General features: G+C 34.0%; 1 protein-coding gene across 4 annotated transcripts in view; it reads right to left on the reverse strand.

The window, feature by feature from the left end:
• Lnk (SH2B adapter-like protein Lnk) overlaps positions 1–24,322 on the reverse strand; it is a 60,303-nt gene that overhangs the window by 15,974 nt on the left and 20,007 nt on the right. The window contains exons 1-6 of one of the 4 annotated variants that reach the window (XM_085950556.1): positions 9,731–10,152; positions 9,586–9,647; positions 8,712–8,844; positions 8,025–8,293; positions 4,724–4,838; positions 182–303 (exon numbers count right to left, since the gene is read on the reverse strand). In XM_085950556.1, the coding sequence (XP_085806682.1) occupies positions 182–303; positions 4,724–4,838; positions 8,025–8,293; positions 8,712–8,810 (605 nt within the window). In that variant the 5' untranslated portion in view covers positions 8,811–8,844; positions 9,586–9,647; positions 9,731–10,152. Of the gene's footprint in view, positions 1–181; positions 304–4,723; positions 4,839–8,024; positions 8,294–8,711; positions 8,845–8,935; positions 8,990–9,585; positions 9,648–9,730; positions 10,153–19,497; positions 21,123–24,322 lie in introns of those variants that run through there. The other 3 variants (XM_085950555.1, XM_085950553.1, XM_085950557.1) reach the window with 3 other exon arrangements.

The raw sequence follows: 24,322 nt of genomic DNA on the forward strand, positions 1-24,322 counted from the left end.
AAAAACGCAATTACGGTCTTTTACGTAAGAGGTGTCGATTTATCCTGATCTGGGTGTAGGTGTTTTATCATGATGCATATTTTTAAATGCTTCTCTGGAAATTGTATGATGAATGATATGTAAATGCTGCACTTGTATAGCATCTTTGAGATGGAGAGAGAAAATACTGATATATACATACTTTTGGCCACTGTGGCTTTCCGTACTTGTCAAAGCCGTTTTGTAACTGTCGAAGGTGATCGAGCTTAAATAGCTTTCGTCATTTTGCACTGTGGGATTCTGGAATGTGGCTCCGACAGCGCTCTGCAATTAAGACCCCCAGTCTTACTTATGTAAATAAGTTGGTATATGCGCTATCTAGCCGACTTCTGGGCATATCACACGTGACGCAAGTAACAGATAACAAATAAATATAGTATTGAATGCTGTTGACTAATTATCTACCCAAACATGAAAGACTAACAGTATTAAAAATGTCACTTATATTATATTATGCAGACTATTGATATTTTTTGTATGCATGTATCAACTGATTGCAATTCAAGTAATAGTATCCTGTGGTATGCAACCAAACAATTCATTTATAAAAAATAGATATTTAAAAAATGGCAGCGCTTCTAGTCATCAAATTGCCATGCTATGTATTGTTTTTCAAAATTACATTCCAAACCGGCCTTAGTCCAAAATTACAAATTTTCATGTTTTGATGGTATCCGATAGTGTGCTGAGATCTATAGTCTCACCAAAACATATATTTTACAAAAAAGTCTCTTCAATTTGATGTCGAAATGTGCCTTTTTTTTCAAAACAGCACTAAGGTAACGGTTGATTCTTTCCAAACTCGCCTAAGGATATATACGCATGCGCAGTTGAACTCTTTTCGCTACATTTACGCTCCAAGCGGCCATAATATAATATTGTAACACGTCAGATTAGAAATGTCAGATGAAATATTAGAGAATTTGTGTTTTATAAGTTCATGTGCACATCAGTTAACTATTTTTTTTATTGAAGATGATCCCTACATTGTAGTATAATCATATAATATATTATTATGCTGTAAAAGTTACAATGTTTACCTTTTTATCAAAAAATGCAATAAAGTGAAAGAAATTTAATATTATTTTTATTCATTAATCATCCCAACAGACCTGTCCATGACCACATTCTATTACACAATCATAATTGTACACACAAAAGATACTCACCATTACTTTTTTGTGTTCCATTGTGCCATTTTGAAAAAAATGTCAGCTTTTGAATGAATTTTTTTGAAGTTTTACTATACTTTTTAATGTTATTTATATTTCATGTTTTCGAGTCTTTGAATTTTCTATGAAATTGCCAAACATTATAGTACCGAAAAATTAAGAGGTAAATTGCAAATCACAAAAATATGATCAAAATCAGATTTTTAGACTTAGGCTGGTTTGGAATGTCACTCTTCAATTATACATATGGTTCATAATTAGTTAAGATCTTTAATTGACCGGTTGGGGAAGTCTGGTGTCATGGAACAGTAGAATTTTGTCGACAGCTTCAAGACACAGCTTGTATGAAGAGTGGTTTCATGGACGAACCACGATACAATCAAAGTCATAGTCGTAAGAGTTACTTTCAAATACCAACTATCCCTTCCCATATTAAATAGCAACGTATGTACCTCCACCACACAATATTAACTATAATATTATAACCTTACATAAATTCAAACGTAACATTCAGTACCCATACTTGATAATGATCACCACATAGCAGTGGCGGAGGGAGACTTTTGAAAAGAGGTAGGCTGTGGAGATCAAAGAAAAAGAGCACACTTCTCAGGTATACTCACGGGAAATAAGACGATAATACGATATTACTACTGATGAATAGGTACACACTAATTTCAACGTTACACTAAATTGGTGAAATTTTAATAGCTCACTGACGACATAGAATTCAGCAATGAATATAAATTATGTATGTTCTTATACCTACACGTAACATAGGCCTAAAAATATATCATTGGTAAATATTATCAACAGCCCAATATGACAAACTATACAAAAAAATAATATACTTATTATATGTTCTATTACCGAATTAAATGATAAATAATAATAACGAGATAAAATTATTAATTATTTTTAAAAATATTCTATCTTTATATAACGTGATTGAACAAATAGAAATTATTTTTTTTAATTATCAGTGACCTGGACACTAAATATATAAGCTTTGCCTTATAAGCCTATAGATTCGTATGAATAAACCCAGACTGCCCCAATGGCCTGTTATTGACGCAGTTCATACAATAAGCTCGGCAAATTATTCTCGAGTGAATCGATATTTCAATACTTACTCGCTAGAGGCGCTGGTTTGTCACTTATTATTTATTTATTCTATATTATTCTGACGATAGATGGCTCTCATTTAAATATTTTTTTAAATATTAATTATTATTCTGATGATATATTCAATTGGTTCCAGCTCATTTTTTTATTTAAGTACGAGGGTGGGTCAATAATTCCTTAGAAAAAAGCATTAAAACAGTTTTTATTTTTGTATTTTTTTTTATTTCTCAACATAATCTCCTTGGAGCTCAATACACTTGGTTAGACGTTTCTCAATTTTTTTTAAACTGTCAGAAAAATAAGTTTTCGGAAGGTCCTCAAAATAAGCATTTGTCCGATCGATGACTTCTTCATTTGAAAAAAAACGTTGTCCACTTTTGGGTTTGGGAAAAGGAAAAAGTCACTGGGGGCTAAATCTGGCGAATACGGTGGGTGGTCGACCAATTCGAACTTCAATTCTTCAATTTTAGCCATTGATCGTAAACATGTGTGAACACGGGCATTGTCCTGATGAAAGAGGATTTTTTTCCTGTTTAAATGAGGCCGTTTTTCTTCAATTTTGTTTTTTAGCTGGTCCAATAAAGATGCATAATAATCCCCTGTTATTGTTTTTCCTTTTTCCAAATAGTCAACGAAAATAATTCCACGTGCATCCCAAAATACAGTAGCCATAACCTTACCAGCTGATTTTACGGTTTTCGCCTTCTTTGGACATGGTTCGCCTTTCGCAATCCACTGCTTTGACTGTTCTTTCGTCTCGGGAGTATAGTGGTGTATCCATGTTTCATCTACAGTCACAAAGCGACGAAAAAATTCATCCGGATTGCGTTGCATGAGCGACAACAGGGCTTTAGAGGCCACCACCCTATTGCGTTTATTGTCGACTGTGAGCAAACGCGGCACCCATCTTGCAGAAATTTTTTTCATGCCCAATTTGTCATGTAAAATAGAAATGACGCTACCTTTTGAGATCCCTGTAACCTCAATTATCTCACTCAACTTTAATCTTCGGTCACTTAACACCATATCGTGGATTTTATTGATCATTTCTGGTGTCGTCACATCTACAGGACGTCCTGAGCGTGGTTCATCCTTTGTTGATGTACGACCACGTTTAAATTCATTAAACCAGTTATAAATAGTTGCAAGTGAAGGAGCAGATATGCCGTGAACTAAATCCAACTCATTTTTTATTTCCTTTGCTGTTAACCCTTTTATATTAAAATGTTTAATAACAGCTCTAAACTCAATTTTCTCCATTTTTGTAAACAAGCAAATTTTTTTTTTAAATGTACGAGAAACACACAACAACCCGACCAATCTGATTGAAACTTCGCAGCATACTGAATCGGTAGTGCCGCTGCATGAAAACAAAACGGCTTACAGTACTAGTCGCGCCACCTGTCGGCTTTTCTAAGGACTTATTGACCCACCCTCGTATTTAAATTTAAATACTTTCTATCTATTTTTCTTAGAAGGAAGGCTTCAAATAATCGCCTACTACGGAGCCTTCGCCACTGCCATGTGGTGAAACACATAAAACATTTTTGATGACAGTGATTAATGTCAAGCAGTGGCGAAGGTTGGAGGTAGGCTGTTAAGATCTGACATAAATAGTGCACATTAAACTTTGTCAGCCATTCGTATTTGTTTTCATTAGATTAAGAATACATATTACACATATTGTCGGTTATTTTTTTTAAATTAATTAAGCCCTGCCTAAACCAAACTATAATGGATAACAAATATTATTTTGTCTATAAAATATTCAAAGTCATGTATGATTTAATTGCATCATTTTAGATATTTAATAGAAAGACGAGTATTTTTTGACTATTATCTATCGTTTTCCCAAGTTTAATTGAATTTTAAAAACATACCAACTTATCTATAAATTGTAGTCTTAGTTCAATGAAAACAAATACGTATGACTGACAAAGTTTATTGTGCACTATTTATGTCAGATCTTAACAGGCTACCTCCAACCTTCGCCACTGCTTGACATTTATCACTGTCATCAAAAATGTTTTATGCGTTTCACTACATGGCAGTGGCGAAGGCTCCATAGTAGGCGATTATTTGAAGCCTACCTTCTAAGAAAAATAGATAGAAAGTATTTAAATTTAAATACTTAAATAAAAAAATGAGCGGGAACCAATTGAATATCATCAGAATAATAATTAATATTTAAAAAAATATTTAATAAATATTTAAAAAATAACTGATGTCAAGTGGATATATTCATAATTGTAGATGGGCAAATAATCGCAGATGTTTAATTGACGCAGCCAACTTGTTCTGTCATAATGAGTCTGGAAGTGTGTTTAAAGTATGGTACCCTAAGTAGGATACTTCATCCGAGGGTACATAAAGAAAATGGTACTTACTTCATCGAGAGCTTGTAGGACAGCCATAATGATCGGTGCTAACATTGAGATGACCGCAGATTTGGAAATCCACATTGAAAACAGCATGGTGACGAAGGAGAAACCGTAAATCAACCTTCAAAATACGCAGAGATCAATATAATTATTTGGGGTTACATGTAAATTGTGTGTACAGACCTACAAACTTATCTGGAGAATGAGATGGGGGAGCCACTGTCGAAAACTACCCAATCAAGACTCGTAACTGGCAAAATCTGACATTCCAAAGGAATTTTCAAAATGGCATCCTATGGTAGTTCGTAGTTCCATTTTTGGCCATTCTACTGATAAGTTTGTAGGTCTGTACAGCAGTGGCGAAGGGTGGAGGTAGGCTCTTAAGATTCACCATAACTTTGTCAATCATACGTATTTGTTTTCATTTACTAAGACTACAATTTACAGACGGTGTTGGTTAGTTTTTAAAAATCAATTAAACCTTGTAAAAACCAAGCCATAATAAATAGTCAAAAATACTCGTCTATCTATAAAAAATCTAAAAGTATGCAATTAAATCATACATAACTTTGAATATTTTATAGACAATAATATTTTTTATATATTATAGTTTGGTTTAGACAGGGCTTAATGAATTTAAAAAAAATTAACTAACAATAATTATATTGTGTAATAATACGTATTCTTAATCCAACGAAATCAAATAAGTATGAATGAAAAAGTGTGCACAATTTTGTCGTATCGCCCAAAATATACCAATATTATTATGGTTTGGTTTAGGCAGGGTTTAATTGATTTTTAAAAACTAACCAATATCATCTGTAAATTGTAGTCTTATTGCAATAAAAAGAAATACATATGACTAACAAAGTTTAATGTGCACTATTTATGGTGGATCTTAACAGTCTACCTCCACCCTTCGCCACTGATGTACAGTAAACCCCGACTTACGCGAACTGGGAGTTACGCGGTTGAAGTATCCGACACTTCAGACCCAGTTCCACCAGTAAAGCACATGACAATTAATTGCAAGCTTGACAGAAGGTCTCAGGTCAATAATTGAAAACGGTTTAAAAATTTTAGAAAACATACATTACAACGAAGAACGCGTCACAGCTACAAAGTAAGGAATAAAAAAATTATTAGCTTGCTACGAAGAAATTCTTCGTGAGAAAAAGGCATTGTGTCGTTGGACGAAATTATTAGATTTTATGAAGCCATCGAAATCGAAATAACTTTTTTACGTAACTCTTATACAGGAGAACCTTGACTTTTGCACATAATTGGTTCCTGAAAAGGTGTGTGAATGTTCGAAAGTAGAGAGAAGTAAAAAAATTTTTTTAAATATTTATTTATTAAGTAAATATAAGATGTTTAAGAAGCGTTTAAGAGACATGTTTAAGTGGGGTTTTTGTGGGTTAACTGAGAGTTAACTGTTTGCCACTCTTCTTTTTCTTATTTTAAATGGTAAATTATTAACGTTACAATATTGCTTAACTGCTGGCACGAAATGTAAAGTGAACCAATCCTTAAATATTAACGCAGTAAACCCAGGGTTTTTTATTTGATTTCCAAATAACTGGAAGCAATTCTTTATCTTTCCCATTCAATACTCTGGGATTTTCGGCTTGATAAATAATTAACATTGGCATCAATTTTCAATCACCAGCTAAGTTTCCACCAAGAAGCAATGTCAATCGGTTTTTAGAAGGTTTATGCCCAGGGGCAACTGATTCTTCCTTAGATAAGAATGTATGACTAGGCATTTTTTCAAAATAAACTTGTCTCGTCTACATTAAATATTTGGCTAGAGGAATATTCTCCATCTTCAATAGTTTTGGATAATGAGGAAATAAATTCTTTTGCAGCATCTTTATCCGCTTCAGCCGATTCTCCAGTGAATTTAATATTAAAATACCTCATTTTAAAATTGTTAAACCAACCGTTACTTGCTTGAAAAATCGTGTTAGAATCTTCTTTTAATCTAGCCTTCCAATCTTTGTGCAAACTAAGAGCCTTTGCTTGAATAATTGAAATACTCAGAGGGACATCTTTTTGATGTTGGTCATCGATCCATGATGACAAAGATTTTTCCATTTCATCCATAACTATGCCGTGTCTTTTGGAAACAATCTTTAAAGATATATTTCCACAATTTTGGACGTATTCCTTAATCTTATTTTTATTTTTCAAAATTGAACAAATCGTAGACCTGTTTGTATCACACGAACGTCCGATTGAAGCAAAAGGTTCACCGCTATCAGAACGTCTAATAATTTCCATCTTTGTCTCGATCGTGTGAGGTTTATAAGTCCTTGATTTCTTTTTGTTCGTATGAACACTGCAGTTTTTCCGTTTCTCACTCTTGTTTATAAATCTTTAGAGTGAAATATTTCAAATGAATAAAATTAGCAAAACACACGACACAACAAGCCTGCACACGCTTCTGCGCAAGACTAAACCTATCCTAGCCAGCTCACAAGCAATGTGACGGGTGCGAGCAGGATACAAGTGATGCAAGAAATGCACTTGCTTGTGAGCGAGCGAGAGAGGGATATCTTTACCCCACAGCGCGATATTTAAAAAAAACGATTTTTTTTAAATGTGCGAAATAGCAAATTGTGCGAAAGTCGAACGTTCGAAAGTCGAGGTCCATCTGTATTACTCTTTTATACATATTAATATGTACAATGAACTGCAATTTTATTAAATATTTTTCTTCTTAACGTAACTCTATTACTGTAGATAGGTAAATTTGAGAGATTTTAAGAAATATTAAAACGAAAAAATATAACCATTTTTACCAATACAAATTGACGCCGATTGTCCAGAATCACTTAGTCAACAATTGGCACCGATTGTCTCCATTGGGTTAATTAATTAATTCGAACTCCACATCTCAAAAATGTAAACGTAATAAATAAACAGTTACAAAACCATTGTAATGAAATATAAAACATGATCCAAACAATCGTGTCCAGAAATTTGTACGTAGGCCGTATCACAGTCACCGTGAATTGTGAGATTGGAAATAAATGGCCATATAGTATTGAGGTCAAATTCATGTCTACGCTCACTCGACATTCTTAATTAAAAATGGATAATTTTCAATTTTTATGAATTCAAGTAGGTATTAAAAATAATATTATTAAAATATAATATATATATCCACGGTGGACGCGCGGCTTAAGCGTTGGACTATCACGCCGTGGGTCCCAGCTTCGAATCCTGGGTCAAGCATCAGAATTGGGAAGGGATAAATAGCTAATTAGAAATACAATCATATCGTATAATCTATACGATTTACTTATAGTGTGAGAATCCAATGCTCATAATGAATTTGAGCGCTAGCCTCTTGGGAAGACGCGAATGCTGGATGCCCAGCGCCAGCATGAGGCTAGAGAGGAACATGAGCACGGTCTCCCGCATGTACGAGTCGCACGTCTCCTTTGACTCCATCAGCTCCATCACAGGGAACAGCACGATGGGCAGCATCCCCGTCACCGGCAGCGGAAGAATATGAAACCCCCAGAACAATGCCATTATTATTGCAATATACAAGCATTTCAAGGCTGCCTGAAACAAATTATCACATTTGAATAAACTTTGACATTGTTGTGATTGTTCAACTAAATATGTTGGGAATATTTTAACCTCTCTTTTCTTCAACATCCTATTATTAGATTGCTCGATATTACTATCATTACCATTCACATGGTGCACATAACCTAGCCGGCCCAGACTCCAATCGTGATCGATTGAATGGAGCTGCAAACTTCATACAGATCATAGAACTCAGAATGTATCTATTCCTCCAAATGTCGCCGTAGCCAATTGGCATATAAATAAAACACCTCAACTCACTTACTTAAGTGGAGTATATTAATATCCAAAACAGATTTGATTGAACATAGTTATTTGTCCTCCAAATTAGAAGCACCAATAACAAGTTATTTCTGCATCTTTGAAGAATATATATGACAAATTTACTCACGCTATCGTACATAACCAGCGGTGATAAAACAGCAGGAATTATGAGGAAACATAATGTTTTCCAGTAAATCGTTACAAACAATATAATCCTTTCTTTCATGGGAAATGGGACTTCGTTCACTGCTAAATTTGGCCTAAAAATACATTAAAATCATTGAAAATAATAAATAATATTAGAGAATTATTCATTGAATTGTAAAAATTCAATATTTATAAGAAACTTACTGCATTTCACCCATTTTTATGTTATCCATATCTGTCTTGTTTAATAATTTTGACAGGAAGAAATTTTGTAATATCCTATTCTTATTTCAAAAGTTACCTATTCTTTTTAATTATGTTTTTGGTTGTTGCATTCCTGTGCGAGATATATTATTTACCAACTATTAACACAAATTGGCAGAGCAAGATATCAAAAGAAATGATGTACATTTAAAAATGAAACGGTTGCTGTGAGGATTATAATCGGTAGGTATGAAATTTTATTTTTGCTTCGATTTTGACAACCGCATCTAAAAGTAGCGGACGCTTTTGAGGCTTTCACGTGCTTCGGCGCTGTGAAACCAGATTAAATGTCGAAACGTAACATCAGAATGCTCTGTTATTTATTGTTTTTTGTCTTTTATATATGAGGCGGTCAGATGGAAGATGTTTCCTATTATGTACCTCTGGAACCTCTTCAAATGGTTAACTCCATTTAAAAAAAATTGTGGGTTACGCCAATTCTGCTCTGACCGCCTCATATTATCGTTGGAAGTGTTATTTTGTATTTAAATTCTCATTTAAGTACTTATTTATTATGATTTTGTATTACTCGGAATACATCAAGAGTTCTATTTACATTTTCGTATGTAATATCAATATTAGGTACTTACCTATAACATGGTAAATAATTGCGGTAAGTAGCTTCTTTAAGGATAGCCTAGAAAGCTAGACACTTTGTTGGTTTAAGAATAAGTTGTTTTATTAATGTTATTATAACGGTTGTTGTTTACTAATAAAATATGATAATGTCATTACCCTATTTTATGTTATTTTCTTGTTTATATTTCGTCGCCGTAGATGTCAAGGGAGCCAGTCCACAAAATCATAATGCTGAGAAACAGGCACTCAAAGATGTTGTGTGACAAAAAAAAGTAACATTTTTTTATTGAACTTTTTTGTTTTTAAAGATATAATGGTGAAACATACTTTGTGGTATTATATTTTTATTATCTTGTACAAATAACTAAAAAAAATAGTATCTTAGAAGTTATGTGTGTTATATCTCTTTACCACTGAATATTGAAATGTACAAAAAATGTAGTCAAAAGAGTTTTGTTGCTTAAATCCATTGACCACTGCATCTTTGATGATTTTAAAATGCTTTTGTGTAGTTCACTTATTTTCTCCTAATTTGTGGCTTGGCTCCCTTGTCATCTACGGCGACGATTTGTTAACTTAAGCTGTCATTTGCTGTCATGGAGTCGATAGACTAAAATATAATGCAAACCTTACGCAACCATAAATGTCTGCCCAATATTTCTGTTGCATTATTGGACACCATTCGAAGCGGTATGCTTACTTTTGAAGCTATTCTATTTCATGTTTTTAAGCAGTTTTCATAGTGCTTCATTCAAAAATTGCCCTTCTGCTGGTTGTAAATCTACAAAAAGAAATAGGAAGAGAAGTTAAAACACAATATTATTAATGGTTGGCATTGATTTAATAATAGTTTCTCTTCGTTCATTTTTTTTACAATATAATATATACCAGATAATTTATATAATTTTGCTTATTCTATACATTTTTTTTTTGTGTATGAATGCTACGCATAAACCTTTACTGATAGTATAGCATCTTTCACACTTAATACAAATGTTGATACATATATATATATATATATTATATACAGTCGAACTTGGTTATTACGATCACGGAAATAGCGAGATCTCGGATATAATGAGGAAACATTCGTTGACATTTTAGTTTATGATTTTCTTCATACATTTATTCAATTTTATAACGAGCTACTTCTCGGATATACCGAGCAAAACTGTTAATGTGTTGATCGTTTAAAAACAATATTTTCAATCCTAAGAAATAAAATCCGACCGGGCAGTTAACTAGACTGATGCCGCCGTGATCGGATTACGTTTGTTAAGTGTCTAAGTACCTAATTGGTGTTTTCGCCGACAACATTGAAAAAGTATCTACACATATGGTTGAAATTGCATGTAAAAAATCCAAGCTTTGTCAAGTACCAGTGGCGAAGGGTGGAGGTAGGCTGTTAAGATCCGCCATAAATAGTAATAAAAATATATTAATCATACGTCTTTGTTTTCATTGAATTAAGACTACAATTTACAGATGGTGTTGGTTAGTTTTTAAAAATCAATTAAACTCTGACTAACCAAGCCATAATAGATAATTGTCAAAAAATACTTGTGGCTTAGTTTTCGCAGGGTTTAATTGATTTTTAAAAACTAACCAACACTATCTGTAAATTGTAGTCTTAGTTCAATAAAAACAAATACGTATGACTACCAAAGTTTGATAAACACTATTTATGGTGGATCTTAACAGCCTGCCTCAACCCTTCGCTACTGGTAGATACCTACCAGCGGCGGTAGCTCAGCACTTCATTACAATAAACAACTTCTTTTGTAGTTTATGAATGCCATGCTTGTTTCGGGAATTTTTATGACGGTTTTCAGATTTTTTATGTTCTATACTTAAATAAAACGTGGTGCGAAAAATGTTATATAACAATATAACGAGTAATGCTTATAATGAGCAAATTCAGTCGGTCCCATCTTCCTCGTAATAACCAAGTTCGACTGTATATAAATTAAATGGAATAACTATTCTCTATAAGCATATTTTTTTTCACAATTAATATCCCCGTAAAGTCTTCATAGCTTTTATGGATAAATCATAATGTCATCCCCAGATTAACATCAAGTCACATACAATTAACAGACATTAACTCACATTCGATTAAAACGGATTGTAACAGATGTTTTTATGTACTGTACCGATTTTCTTTTTTGACTGTCATTTTTGTCGGTCGTAATTTGATTGGCATATAGTTCGGACACTGGCAATTTATTATGGAGAATTATACATCACAACAACAGATTATGTTTATTAAAACACATATCTGTCAATTCTTAATGAAAAGACGTTGTATTAATTAAAACAAAACACAATATGTTGGTGGTTCATAAACCCGGTGGCGAAGAGTGGAGGTAGGCTGTGGAGATCTGACATAAATAGTGCAAACGAAACTTTGTCAGTCATATTTATTTGTTTTCATTGAACTAAGAATACAAATTGCAAATGCCTAAAGCAAACTATAATAGATATTAGATAAAAATTATTCGTCCGCCTATAAAATATTTAAAATTATGCTATTCATCATTTATGGCACTACAACCCTAGGCGGGTCTTGGGCAAGGACACTCTCCAGTTGCTTTGACTGACCATTCCTAAATCTCCTGTGGCGCAGTCCAGCCATCTCAATTTCGAACGTACAGGTCTTCTGTTGCCCTCGGGGGTTGTATACATAGCCCGCCTTGATGATTTCTCTGGCATTCTATGCACGATGGCCGATCCATCGCAGTCTGCATTTTCATATCACGTAATCTTTTCGCCCCTATATAGTGTGAAAACGCTCATTTTCTATGGATGGCCTTGCGCGAAATTAGTGAGCTTATGGCTTATATCTAGAAAAAAACCATCTGGAATTTGTATTCTTAAGTCAATGACTATGAAATAAGTATGGTTGACAGTATCATCATTTTTGTCGGATCTTTAAAGCCTACCATGGTTTGGTCAATGCAAGGATTAATTGAATTTTAAAAATAGTGTATCAATACCATTTGCAATGTGTATTATTAGTTCAATGAAAACAAATAGGTATGACTGACAAAGTTTACTGTGCACTATTTATGTTGGATATTAACAGCCTACCTCCACTCTTCGCCACTGCTTGTTTCATTGAATTAATAATGATTAGGACTGATTTCATCCACTTCAATGGGACAAAATACGGGTAATAATAAAATCATATTATGTGGTTTGAACTCAAAGTTCTTATTTAGAATTACCACCCTTAAAACAACTAAATATAACCATAGACTATAAAATTCTGATAAGTTTGCAGTATACATGTTACAAGTTATTTCATCCACAAATCCATTGTCGCCAGAGTACTAATAAACAATACATCTAGTAGCACATACATAATATGTAAGCATTGAAGTTAGTTACAGCTCATTATTTGATGTATTTCTGACATATGACACACTCAACATACAAGCAATTTTATATACAATCAACAACCGATTCGACATGCGGTCAACACATCAACTGGACCAATTCGACTGTCAATCAACCATTGATATACTACTGGATGAATCATATGCTTCCTTTGTTAAAACTTACTGAGTAAGCCCGGTCTAGCTTGCATCTTACTCTAACTAATAGTCAGCGCATGACGACTTGCTCTGTCTGTTTTGCGTTGCAGCACCCTTAGGTTCACTATTCCAAGAACGAAAATTTAGTTTTACAGCCAGGGCAATACGGGTGAAATTCGGGAATCCATGTTAACGGTCTTAACGCATTATACCTACAAAGAAATATTATAAGACGATATTCGTTATATCTTTTGTGGTACATTTTTAAAATGACACTTGTATGGGAACTGCTCATCTAGTAGTATATCAATGCAATCAACTATCAATTCTGAGTGGAAAGCCAGATTTATACTACTTAGTCCAAATAATTTAATAGAGATCAGGACTGACTTCTTTTACTTGTTTATTTTTACGGTAAACATTACCAGCCCAATACATATATTTCGATTTAATTCATTTCATAAATGATTCATTCAAACAATTCGACATACAATCAACTTGATATAAATATGTCTATTTTCAATATCCACCGTCCACTTATATGAAAATCATATTTTATCATAAATGTTTTCACAAATCCACAAATGGATATTCAACAAGAACTTATTTTAATGACGAATACCCCGTTTGCAAGTGCATGGATCAAAAATCTTCAGCAGCTTCTGAATTACCACACAATAATTAGAACTTGCATGACGTATGCGCATGCGCAGTGGAACTATACTGCTCTGCTAAGTAAAAAGACAGTGTTTTGGTTTTAGTGAAATCAGAGAACTAGAGATGGGAAAACTGGTCGATTTTGAAGACTAAGTATACTTACTACCAGTATAAAAAAATACTTAAATATAAACTTGTTCCAAAATACTTACTAGTATTTGGAATACTATATAGATCATTTGGCGTGCGTATGCGACAAAAGTTTCATACTCAACTGAAACTAAAACCAACTCCATATTATTAGTATTTTAAAATACGTATCGGCTCAGGGAACTCAGACTGTGTATCGGCTTCAATATAATCGCTAAAAATACGCTGAGCTCCGCTTGTCAAAAAGTCCCATTTATTATAAAATTTTAAATTTATGAGTTGTTTTTCTGTTAGGTTACAATATAATTATTAACAAAAATGAATAACAGTGATTTTTTTTTAATTTTAAACATGTTTTGAGCGGTATATAACAAGCTTAAGCCTGTGCGTCATCTCACCGCTGTGCTGCGACACAAAATTTATGACCTATTATTATTCATACATTCGAACGCAATAGACTAATAAATTAAAATATACCTATATTCAAGTGCGATTTCGTTCGTGCGCATTTAATGTCAATAGTGTTGAAAGTCTACCAACTGGCGAGTGCACAGAACAGCGACTCGCGATGATATCGTCACAAGTTTTTTGGAATAAGTTTATTGGGCCACAAATACTTAGTATGGGTAGTTTCATCCGAAACTTGAGTACACAAACCGGTGACAGTATTTCCAACTCACCTCTACAGAGAACCCAAATTTTAAACTACTTTTTCTCTTATATTATGTAAAATTATTGAATTGTTTGGCATAATCCCTAAATTCTAAAATTACTTAAGAATAGACACATCTGTTCAGAGATTATGTCAAAACAATCCAATAATTTTACATAACGTAAGAGAAAAAGTAGTTTTAAGCTTGGGTTCTCTGACTTCACTAAAACCAAAACTATGTCTTTTTACTTGGCGGGGCAGTATAGTGGCGAACCTGCAGAAGAAAATACGAACTACACCTCACAACGCATTTTGACATTTACCAATTTTCATAAACCATCAAATAGCACCATACAATGACGACATAGCGTCTCGCAAACACTTGAAGAATGCGATTGGCGAGACAGTACAGTTATTATCGCGGTAGTTTAATTTAAACACTATTTGTGTTAGTAAATCCATGCACATGTACAGGCACTAGAATGCAACCCACGGCTTCAGAGACGGTCACTTTTCCAACTAGTCCACTGTGGTTGCAAGGAGCACAATACTGGTTCACAATTTATATTAAGAAATAATATGATTGTTCCAAACTGAACCAATAAACACACATTTACTAAAATAAAGTATGTGAATTTGGTGGATATTGAAAATAAAAGTCTCATAATATGTCCAATTTGACATACGACCAATTCGACCTACAACCAACCCAACATAAAAGACTCATTTCATACAACCAAAGTAGGGTTACCGTTTGTAAATAAACAAACAGCCCAATTTTCAATATCTTTACAGACCGATATACACCATCCCGAAAACAAGTTAAACAATCGTTAGTAAACTTTTGCCTTAAAACAAATGCCTGTGCAAACATTGCTATCAAATTGAATGTAGTTTTGGACTATTCACATCATACAAATCTACACTCCATGAGACTGCAGACATGTTCTTGTTTGTGAAAGTGTTTTTAAACTATCAGTTTTGCTATCCAATCAGTATCCGTTTCAGTCGAGCTGTCAGATAAACTGACGTGTAAATGCAAAACCGCAAAAGCGGCTGACTGAAACCGGAACGGAGACGAGACAAGATGGATTGTCTAACAGTTTTCGTATACATGCAAATTACTATGTCGCCATATTTTTCATACTAGGTACTTTTCTAATTTTGATTGAAATATTATATAATTTCTTTAAATATAGGTACTGTATTACACCAACCAATATGTTTAGAAAGTAATTACAAAAATAATATTCATTTTAGTGGATAAATAATACGTAAATATACACCACCAATTCCGAACTGTCCTGGCAACTGAAAAATGGACTGAACGGACAACTGATCGTCGAAATACACCGCCGTTTCAAAACTGAACGGACCAAATAGTAAACCTCGACTGAACGAACAACAGAACTGAGGTTTAAAAGGACCTTAAATCTGTGGCAAAATACAAAGAAACACGTCCATACATGAACAATGTTCATACAACTTTTTAAAAGTTTTATATTTTTTTTATTTGTTGCAGACAGATGTATATCGGTCTGTATTAAGGTTTCACGACACATTTTATACAAAAAGATTGATGATAATACACTAATATGTACAAAATTATAGATATTATTGTTTCGTCTTCGTTAGATTTGTTTATAATCTTTTGTACATGCATAGAACAGGCTAAGTTGCCAATTTTATAAATAATATGACAGAGCTAAGAAATGGAATTTGGTATAAGTACAGTTGACTCTCAATTTACCGAGTCTCGTAGATCGAACTGAGTACTACAAGATTGTGTCAAAGCATTGAAAATTATCATGCAAGCTAAAAACAAAAAATGTCCACTTCGTTCAGGGTAAAAACACGTATTGTCTATGGTCTACATTCATGTCAGACTCAACACTCTTGATAGTGCATAGGAATCATAAACCAAAAATCTCCCCCTCCGAAATGCCGGACGAACGGATGAGCACTATAAGCGACGCCAAACAAAAACCGAAGCCCTTTAGAGTCATTGACTCTTTGACGGTTTGACATTATTTGTGTGACATAACATGAATACGTGTATTAATTAAGGCTCTAAGTACCAAAAAGTAGTATTGCCTGTAGTTACAAAATACCGAGTCATTGCAGTAAAAATTCATGAAGCAGACCTTCCGAAAAATATGGTTTTACAGTGTGAAGCAATCACGGCAGCTTCTATAATTTTAGGTATTAAGAATTCGGAAATGTCAACACACCACCGTCAGCCATTTTATATTGAATGCCGTTGACCACTGCAGTGATACTTACACCATTATAAATAAAACACGCCAACGGACTTACAACGTCGACAGGTTTAAATATTTTTCTGTATTTTTTTGACTTGCTTGAGGCACTTAGACCATAGTTGCAGTTATTGGAGTTGGTATGTAGAACATTTTTCTATAAAAATGTCAGTTTTTATTTTTTCGGTAATTAGCGGCCTAATTAATACACGTATTCACATGTTCTTCTCCTGTACCCTTCATAATGTTTTAGATTGACCGAGAAATCAATTATCTGGAAATTAGATTAGCCCATATCCACTCAGGTAAATCGAAAGTCAACTATAATACCGTTACACATATAAAAAAATAATTTAATTTAAAACAAGATATCTAACTATATAATAAATATCTTAGAAGATTGATACCTGAGTCAAGTTTGTTTTTAAAAGAAAACACATTGCTTCAACAAATATCAATATTCAATAATATAAAATTAACATAATTCAAAGCCTGTGTTTTGGTATAGCTAGTTTCATACTTATCTTCGACGTAATATAATTATAACAGCATAGAAAAACATGAATAAGTCCATGGGCATATGTTTTGGATAATACATAATATGAGGATTGAACGGATACAATAAATCAGAGACCAAATTCAGTAAATCAAATTAAAGGTTAATTACGCAATAGTAAGGGTGAAGTTGAAGGCTGTTGAGATCAGACATAAATAGTGCACACTAAACTTTGTCAGTCATACTTATTTGTTTTCATTGAACTAAGAGTACAAATTGAGCCCATATCCGGAAAACGAGCGTTATCCTGAAAACGGCGTTTGATATTGACAGTTAAACATTTCAGTTACGGATAAACAGCGTGCAACACGTGGTCAGTTTAGACTGTCTACTGCCACCACTTGTTAGAATATCAAAGTAATATTTGGTGAGTGCATGCACAGGTGTATGCCGTGTAATTTAAACCGATTTACCAATAAACAGCGTTATCACGATAACGCTCGTTTTCCGAATATGGGCTCAATAATTATAGATGGTGTTGGTTAGTTTTTAAATTTCAATTAAACCCTGCCTAAAGCAAACCATACCTAATAGATATTGGATAAAAAATATTCTTCTATTTATTATGGTTTGCTTAGGCAGCATTTAATCGGATTTTAATTTATTTTTAGTTTGATGCAAACAAATAAATATGACTGACAGAGGAGATTAGTGTGCACTATTTATGTCGCATCTCCACAGCCTACCTTCAACATTCGCCACCGCAAAGCAGTTACATGTTTGCATGCATGGACAAAAGGTGGGTTTTCCAGTTGGTCCTCCTTCAGACACAAATTATTTAGGTAAATGGAATATTACTTCTAATTCTTCATCAAAACCTCATGACAGAGGATCATGACTAAGATGATTTGGCTGTCGGCATTATATGACACGCAACACCTGTGACACTTACAAATTGTTGTAACTATCTGTCAATGTTTACTTTAATATTCCGATGCGGCATATCTAAAAGAGAAGACAGCGCGGATGTCAAGAGACACTAACGATCGTAATAATTATGACCGTTAAGCCACGCACATTCGATAACCACTTCTGGATGCGACACCTCACACAGGTAAACACCTAGTTATACCCACAGGCCAGGTGTTTATATAGTGGATAGATATGTGGAGTGTCTGGGTATAGGGAGTGTCTCAAACATTATTCGAAAATATGGAAATTACCTGTATTTATACGGAAATGAACAATTTATTATAGGTAATGTCACACCCTCAAATTGTCACCAATTGCGGGATGGTCCTCTGGGGGTCTATTTTAGAGCTGACTCATATCCGGCAACGTTGTAAGTCCCAGCCATTGAAAAAATATCTGGCAACGCTGCAATTGTACACCGCTTTTTGTGTTTTTGTGACTGTTTGCAGCGGGAGAGGTAATGCTTGTAGCGCTTGCTCGAAAGCGCAAACATGATTTTGGCACGCAGACACCTCTAGATATCCTACTCATATATATTATATACAGTATAATCTCGTTTTTACGTGCCCGGAATTCACGTTTTTCCGGCAATTGCGTGTAATTTTAGTAGTCCCGATGTATTTCAGTACATTTAATACCCGCATTTACGTTTATCTTTCCCGCGATTTACGTCGGAAATGTTCAAAATATGCGAGTTACGCGTGCTTGACAATGATTGGGTCGTGACAGTGTTTGGAGGGAAAACTCCGTGTCTTTAGAACGGCGCATGGTGATTGGTCGGCGAGCGACGCTGTGATTGGCCCGAGTTCGGCGCATAACAAGGTGATTGGTCCATTGGTCGCCATCGTGTTTGTGTTTTGTATACACTCCCACTCCGTCTGTCATTATTCTGTCATCAGTCTTACAAGTTCGCGGTTTATTTATTTGATATTGCTTTCGGTTTGATTATTATTCATTTTTACGTCCTCATTCTTTCAAAAACGTAATGTCTGCTGAAGAAGAGATTGATATTCCAACAAAAGAAGAAGCAATGAGGTTCATCGAGGGTTAAAAACCTACTTTACAAGCTTTGCTAATTAATATTCAAGACGACACTTTTAAATGTTTATATAGTCTTGAAAGAGAAATGCAACAAACAAAAACAAAATTTTTCAATAAAAATTTTAATTGAATGTTGTTTTTTAATAAAACGTTATTTTTTTAGAAACATAAAATTTAAATGTTCTTTTTTTCAATACCCCTCCAATTAGGTTTTTTTTTCAGTCCCTTAAAAAACGTAAAATAGGGGTTATACTGTATATATAAAACTCGTCCGCAATATATATAAAAGTTAAATAAATATCGCCGTTTTCGACCATTCCGAGTTATTTATTTGTTCACTCCCAAGTCCCAAATAACAGACGATGACCAGCAAACAGCATACTGAGCGAGAAGAGGAATGCATCTCTCGCTCTCGGACTTGCCGGTAGATGACAGTAAGTACAAGATTTCACTTTACAGCCAACTTTCCATGAACGTATTTCGACTGTAAAGCGAGGTATTAGTGTAATTTAACGTTAAAGTTAATTTAATCAACTCGGTCATCCGTCTACTTGAATACCATATGTCCTCACCCCCGTAATGTTTAAATCTTGTGGAAAATAATGAGCTATCGAAAAATATGCTAAGAGTATGAAATGACATGGATATAATAATATTATAATCAATTGACTAGTTAGAAATATATTTAAAGAGACACAAAAGGAAATGAAAGACAAAGACACACAAATTAAGTACAGGTTTAAGTAATATACGTGGATATGAATCTTCAAATTCAACACTGTCACAACTCAAAAAGCATCACAGTGCAATTTGGCCACATCTCAAAATAACTTACAAAAATAGGACATTTCATGTCGTGACATCAGCTGTAAGTTGCTCGTACAAATCATTAAAACAGCGTTGATGATTTGAGATTTTTGAAATATGACTGTGTTGAATTGGGAGTGAGAATCTCATGAAATAAAAATAATAGTAAAACCAAAAATCTAATAGGAATAGCTGATGATGACGTTGAAATCGCATCTTTGTGTAATACCCCGTTTACACGTGCATGGATTTACTACTATCAGTACGTATTATCGCGGCCATGACAAGAAAATGCACGAGTAAACACGTATTATCGTGCAAGTTGCAAGATTGCATGCGTGGATCAAAAAAGTTCAACAGCTTCTGAATTTTCACACGATAGTTGGAACTTGCATCACAAATGCGCATATGCAGTAGAACGGTAGTGACGACCCTGCTGGAAAAAATACAAACTATATCACGCACAGCATTTAAAACAACGCGTCTCGCTTACGCTTGAAGAATAAAATTGGCAAGACACAGCATTATTACATACAGTTATTATCACGATAGTTTAATTTACGCACTATTGGTGCCAGTAAATCCATACACGTGTACTGGCGCTATAAGATCGGTAAAGCATTTTTCAGTTTAGATTGAGATTAAGTCTCACCAATTCTGTGTGCTGACCTTCTAACAAATAATAATTCGACTTATTCACTCTTGTGATTGCCATTTTATAAAATAAAAGTTCAGGTTTACCAAAACGACACCCATTTAGAAAGATGCCAGTTTAAAGTTCATTATGATCATTTGGCACAAGAACATAACAAGATGGTGTTTAAACGAAGCTATACTGGTTATCTACGGCTCTGGGAGGCGCTCCGGCGGCCTCGTCGTCGCTGGCTGCCGTCCCCTCACCCCCCAATCCTGACGCTGACCACATGGCTTCTAGTTCGGACCTTCGGATCCTCACGTCTCCTCCGTGCGTCGCGCCCAGCTGTAAACCATAAAAACAACTTAATTGGTAGTAAATATCAAGAATGAAAAGTGTCTTTTAAAACTAAAATGGCTCTTTTCGGCTTTTCAAAATGGTGAAAAACGTTATGTTGAAACAATACACAAAAAAGATGTTAATTTTTGCTATAAAAGTACTGCATTTAAAAAAAAATATTTCGACACACATTGATAAGAATACCGCTATACACAATATAAAATGAATAACTGAGGCGTCTAATTCCAAAAAGTCCACATTTGGTCAAAATCGAGAAAAAGATACGCACGTATTCTTTGTATAATTTTACACAATATGTATTGATCTATAAATTCCAAAACGCGAAATAACCCTACGAAAAAAAATTTTTGAAGTCTCGATTTATTACAAAAAGCGCCAAGTCCGTGTTTCATATTATTTAAAGCTTGGTAGATTTCGCGCGTGTTTAAGTCAACCAATAAGGGAACGTTCAATATTGAAAATGTCTCCCATATGCTGTAGCATCTGGTAAACTCATGACAGTGCCACGGAAATATGTGCCTTATGCGGAGTAAATTAAAAAGTGAATTACAAATAGCGCTACGTCCGATTTTATTTTGCCTATATTTATTACATTTAAGAGTTTATCGGCTGAAACAAATTGCCATATGGTTCTAATTTCGACATAGAATACAACGAAAAAAATAATCTCACGTTAAAACAAATAATTGAAGCTTGAAACATAAAAACGTTGTTTCCCGAAAATATTGAATTGTGGACTTGTCGCTTTTTGTAATTAGACGCCTCAACTATATAAATTAATAGTTAATAAACATAGTGATCACTTTATCAGTAGTTTATTTAAAATAATACACACAGCGTGGATAAAGTGTACCTAGCATTTGTACAATATCACGTGTATTTCAAGTATGACTAAACTAGGTCCGTTGACGTATGCGTACAAAAAATGTTAAACTGGTTTATATAGTTTGAATAATATAATAAGTTACATTTTTATTCCTGCTAGTCTTTCGTGTTCATGTAGATCAGTGGTCGGCAAACTCATTTGTCAACAGAGCCAAATATCAACAGTACATCGATTGAGATTTCTTTTGAGAGCCAAATTTCTTAATCTTAAATTATATAATATGTAGGTACAATGTTTATTAACTTGATATCATACGTAATAATGATCTTATTTATTGATAAAAATTAAATTGTAAGTATGGTATCCATAAAATTAAATAATGACAATGACTGACAAACACTCAATGTGAATAGTGGTCTTCTATAGAATAGTCATCTCCTTGTATAGTTTGGGAAGCCAGGTTTGCATGTTGTTGTTTTTAATTTTAAGCACAATTCCAGGTTCTCATCAATAAAACGACTCCTCAATTTACTCTTGATTTCCTCTCATCGAAATCTCTTTACTAACCACAAGACTTGCAATAATAACATTGTTGGAATATTGTCTTCAGTAATTAAATACAGAACTTGATTTTTCTTGACTCTTCTAACGTTTCTCAACTGCTTTCATCCTTACATCACCGACAAGATATTTAGTGCGAAATGACGCGTGTTTAGTTGTAAAGTGTCTCTCTAAATTTGAATGCGCCAATTTTTCCCAACAAATTATAATACTGATCGGTAGGCCATTTAAGTTTTGAATAAACGCGAAAGTCTCGGTCCATTCAACTTTAAATTCATGGTTTTCGTCTTCCGTTTTACTTTGCTTCATTTTTGTAAGCATGTCAAATAGGGCAGAGGGCATTTGTGGAAGAGCCGCACTCAAGGGGCCAAAGAGCCGCGGTTTGCCGACCACTGATGTAGATAATCGGTGATGAGTAAAAGACATTCTAATTTACAGTGAAACCCCAATTTTACACTTTTGATAGGACTGACAAAATAAGCTTAAATTGGGGATATTGAAATTTTTTGTTAAAAATCTTACAAATTAATTTGGAGCATATTATGTCAACGTGTTCATTCACCTTTTTTATCGTACGAACGTTGTTTTTCTCTACTAAGACATTATTTGAATGGACGTAAACACAAAACAACTATACACTCTACATTCGTCATGCCGTTACCTTACTTTAAAAAGGTTCTAATTGGACTTGACCATGTTTTGAGCTGAGTATTTGAAATTTTTATCATATTTTCAATATAAAAAGACACGTAGATAGAACTCCGGCATACTGCTAATTCCCGTATTTGACAATAAATGACTCTGAAATGAACGTATATGATAGAATATGGCTAATAGAACCTTTTCATACCAAAAAGTAATTTTAGGCCAAAATGTCAGTAGGAACCTTTTCAAAGTAAGGTAACGATGTGTAACCTCGGTCTTGGGCACTGCAGACATGTCTATAAATATAATGGACACTTGCATCTGCGCATCAATCCTACACACAAGACTGCTATCGGCCATCGAGGGTAGTTTATCATATTTATGTATTGAGGCTTATAATTGTTACAAAAAGTGCTATGTTTTAACAGCACCTCTCTTGGTGTTAACTTTTAGAGCGAGATAGACAGTTTTGACAGTTTAAACTTATTGTAACAATTATAATACCTCAATACATAAATATGATAAACTACCCTTGATAGCAGTCTTGTGTATAGAATAGATGTGCTGGAATTCATTGCGATGTCATGCATTGAAATAAATTGGATTGTTGATTTTTATAGGTTATTTTAATTAACACCCACAATGGCTGAGCGGTTACACATGTTGTTGGTCCCGGTCCCGGGTCTAGATAATTCATATGTTGTTCGACCCAAAGTAGAGACCTAATAGATTGAGCAAGTAGCCAACATCCATTTGTATGTTTACTAGATTAATACAATTTATTTGATAAATGTCACTGGTTATGCATTATAATATTATGTTATTAGCTATATAACGCATAAGTATGACTATCTATGCATAAGGCCCTAAGTCATTTAAAATTGTTAATGACAAAATAATACTTCATAAAAATATTTGAACACAGTGACATAAGAATATTTAAATTAATAAAGTGGAAATGAAATTATAAGAGGTATTAAAAATAAAGAAACAAGACTCACTACATACAGCATTACTGGAATAAGCGGTTCGGACTATTACTGTGTCCGTCTCCCTCTTTGCTATCGCTTTGTCGTGGCGTCTGCAGTAAGAGCAAGCAGGACAACACTATCATCCATCCTAATGTTAGGGTAGCGGGCAAGGATCAGGCAGT

This window comes from Rhyacophila brunnea, unplaced genomic scaffold (genome assembly GCF_057557595.1).
Source record: "Rhyacophila brunnea isolate RB1 unplaced genomic scaffold, BYU_Rbru_1.0 scaffold_23, whole genome shotgun sequence".
Lineage (NCBI taxonomy): Eukaryota > Metazoa > Arthropoda > Insecta > Trichoptera > Rhyacophilidae > Rhyacophila > Rhyacophila brunnea.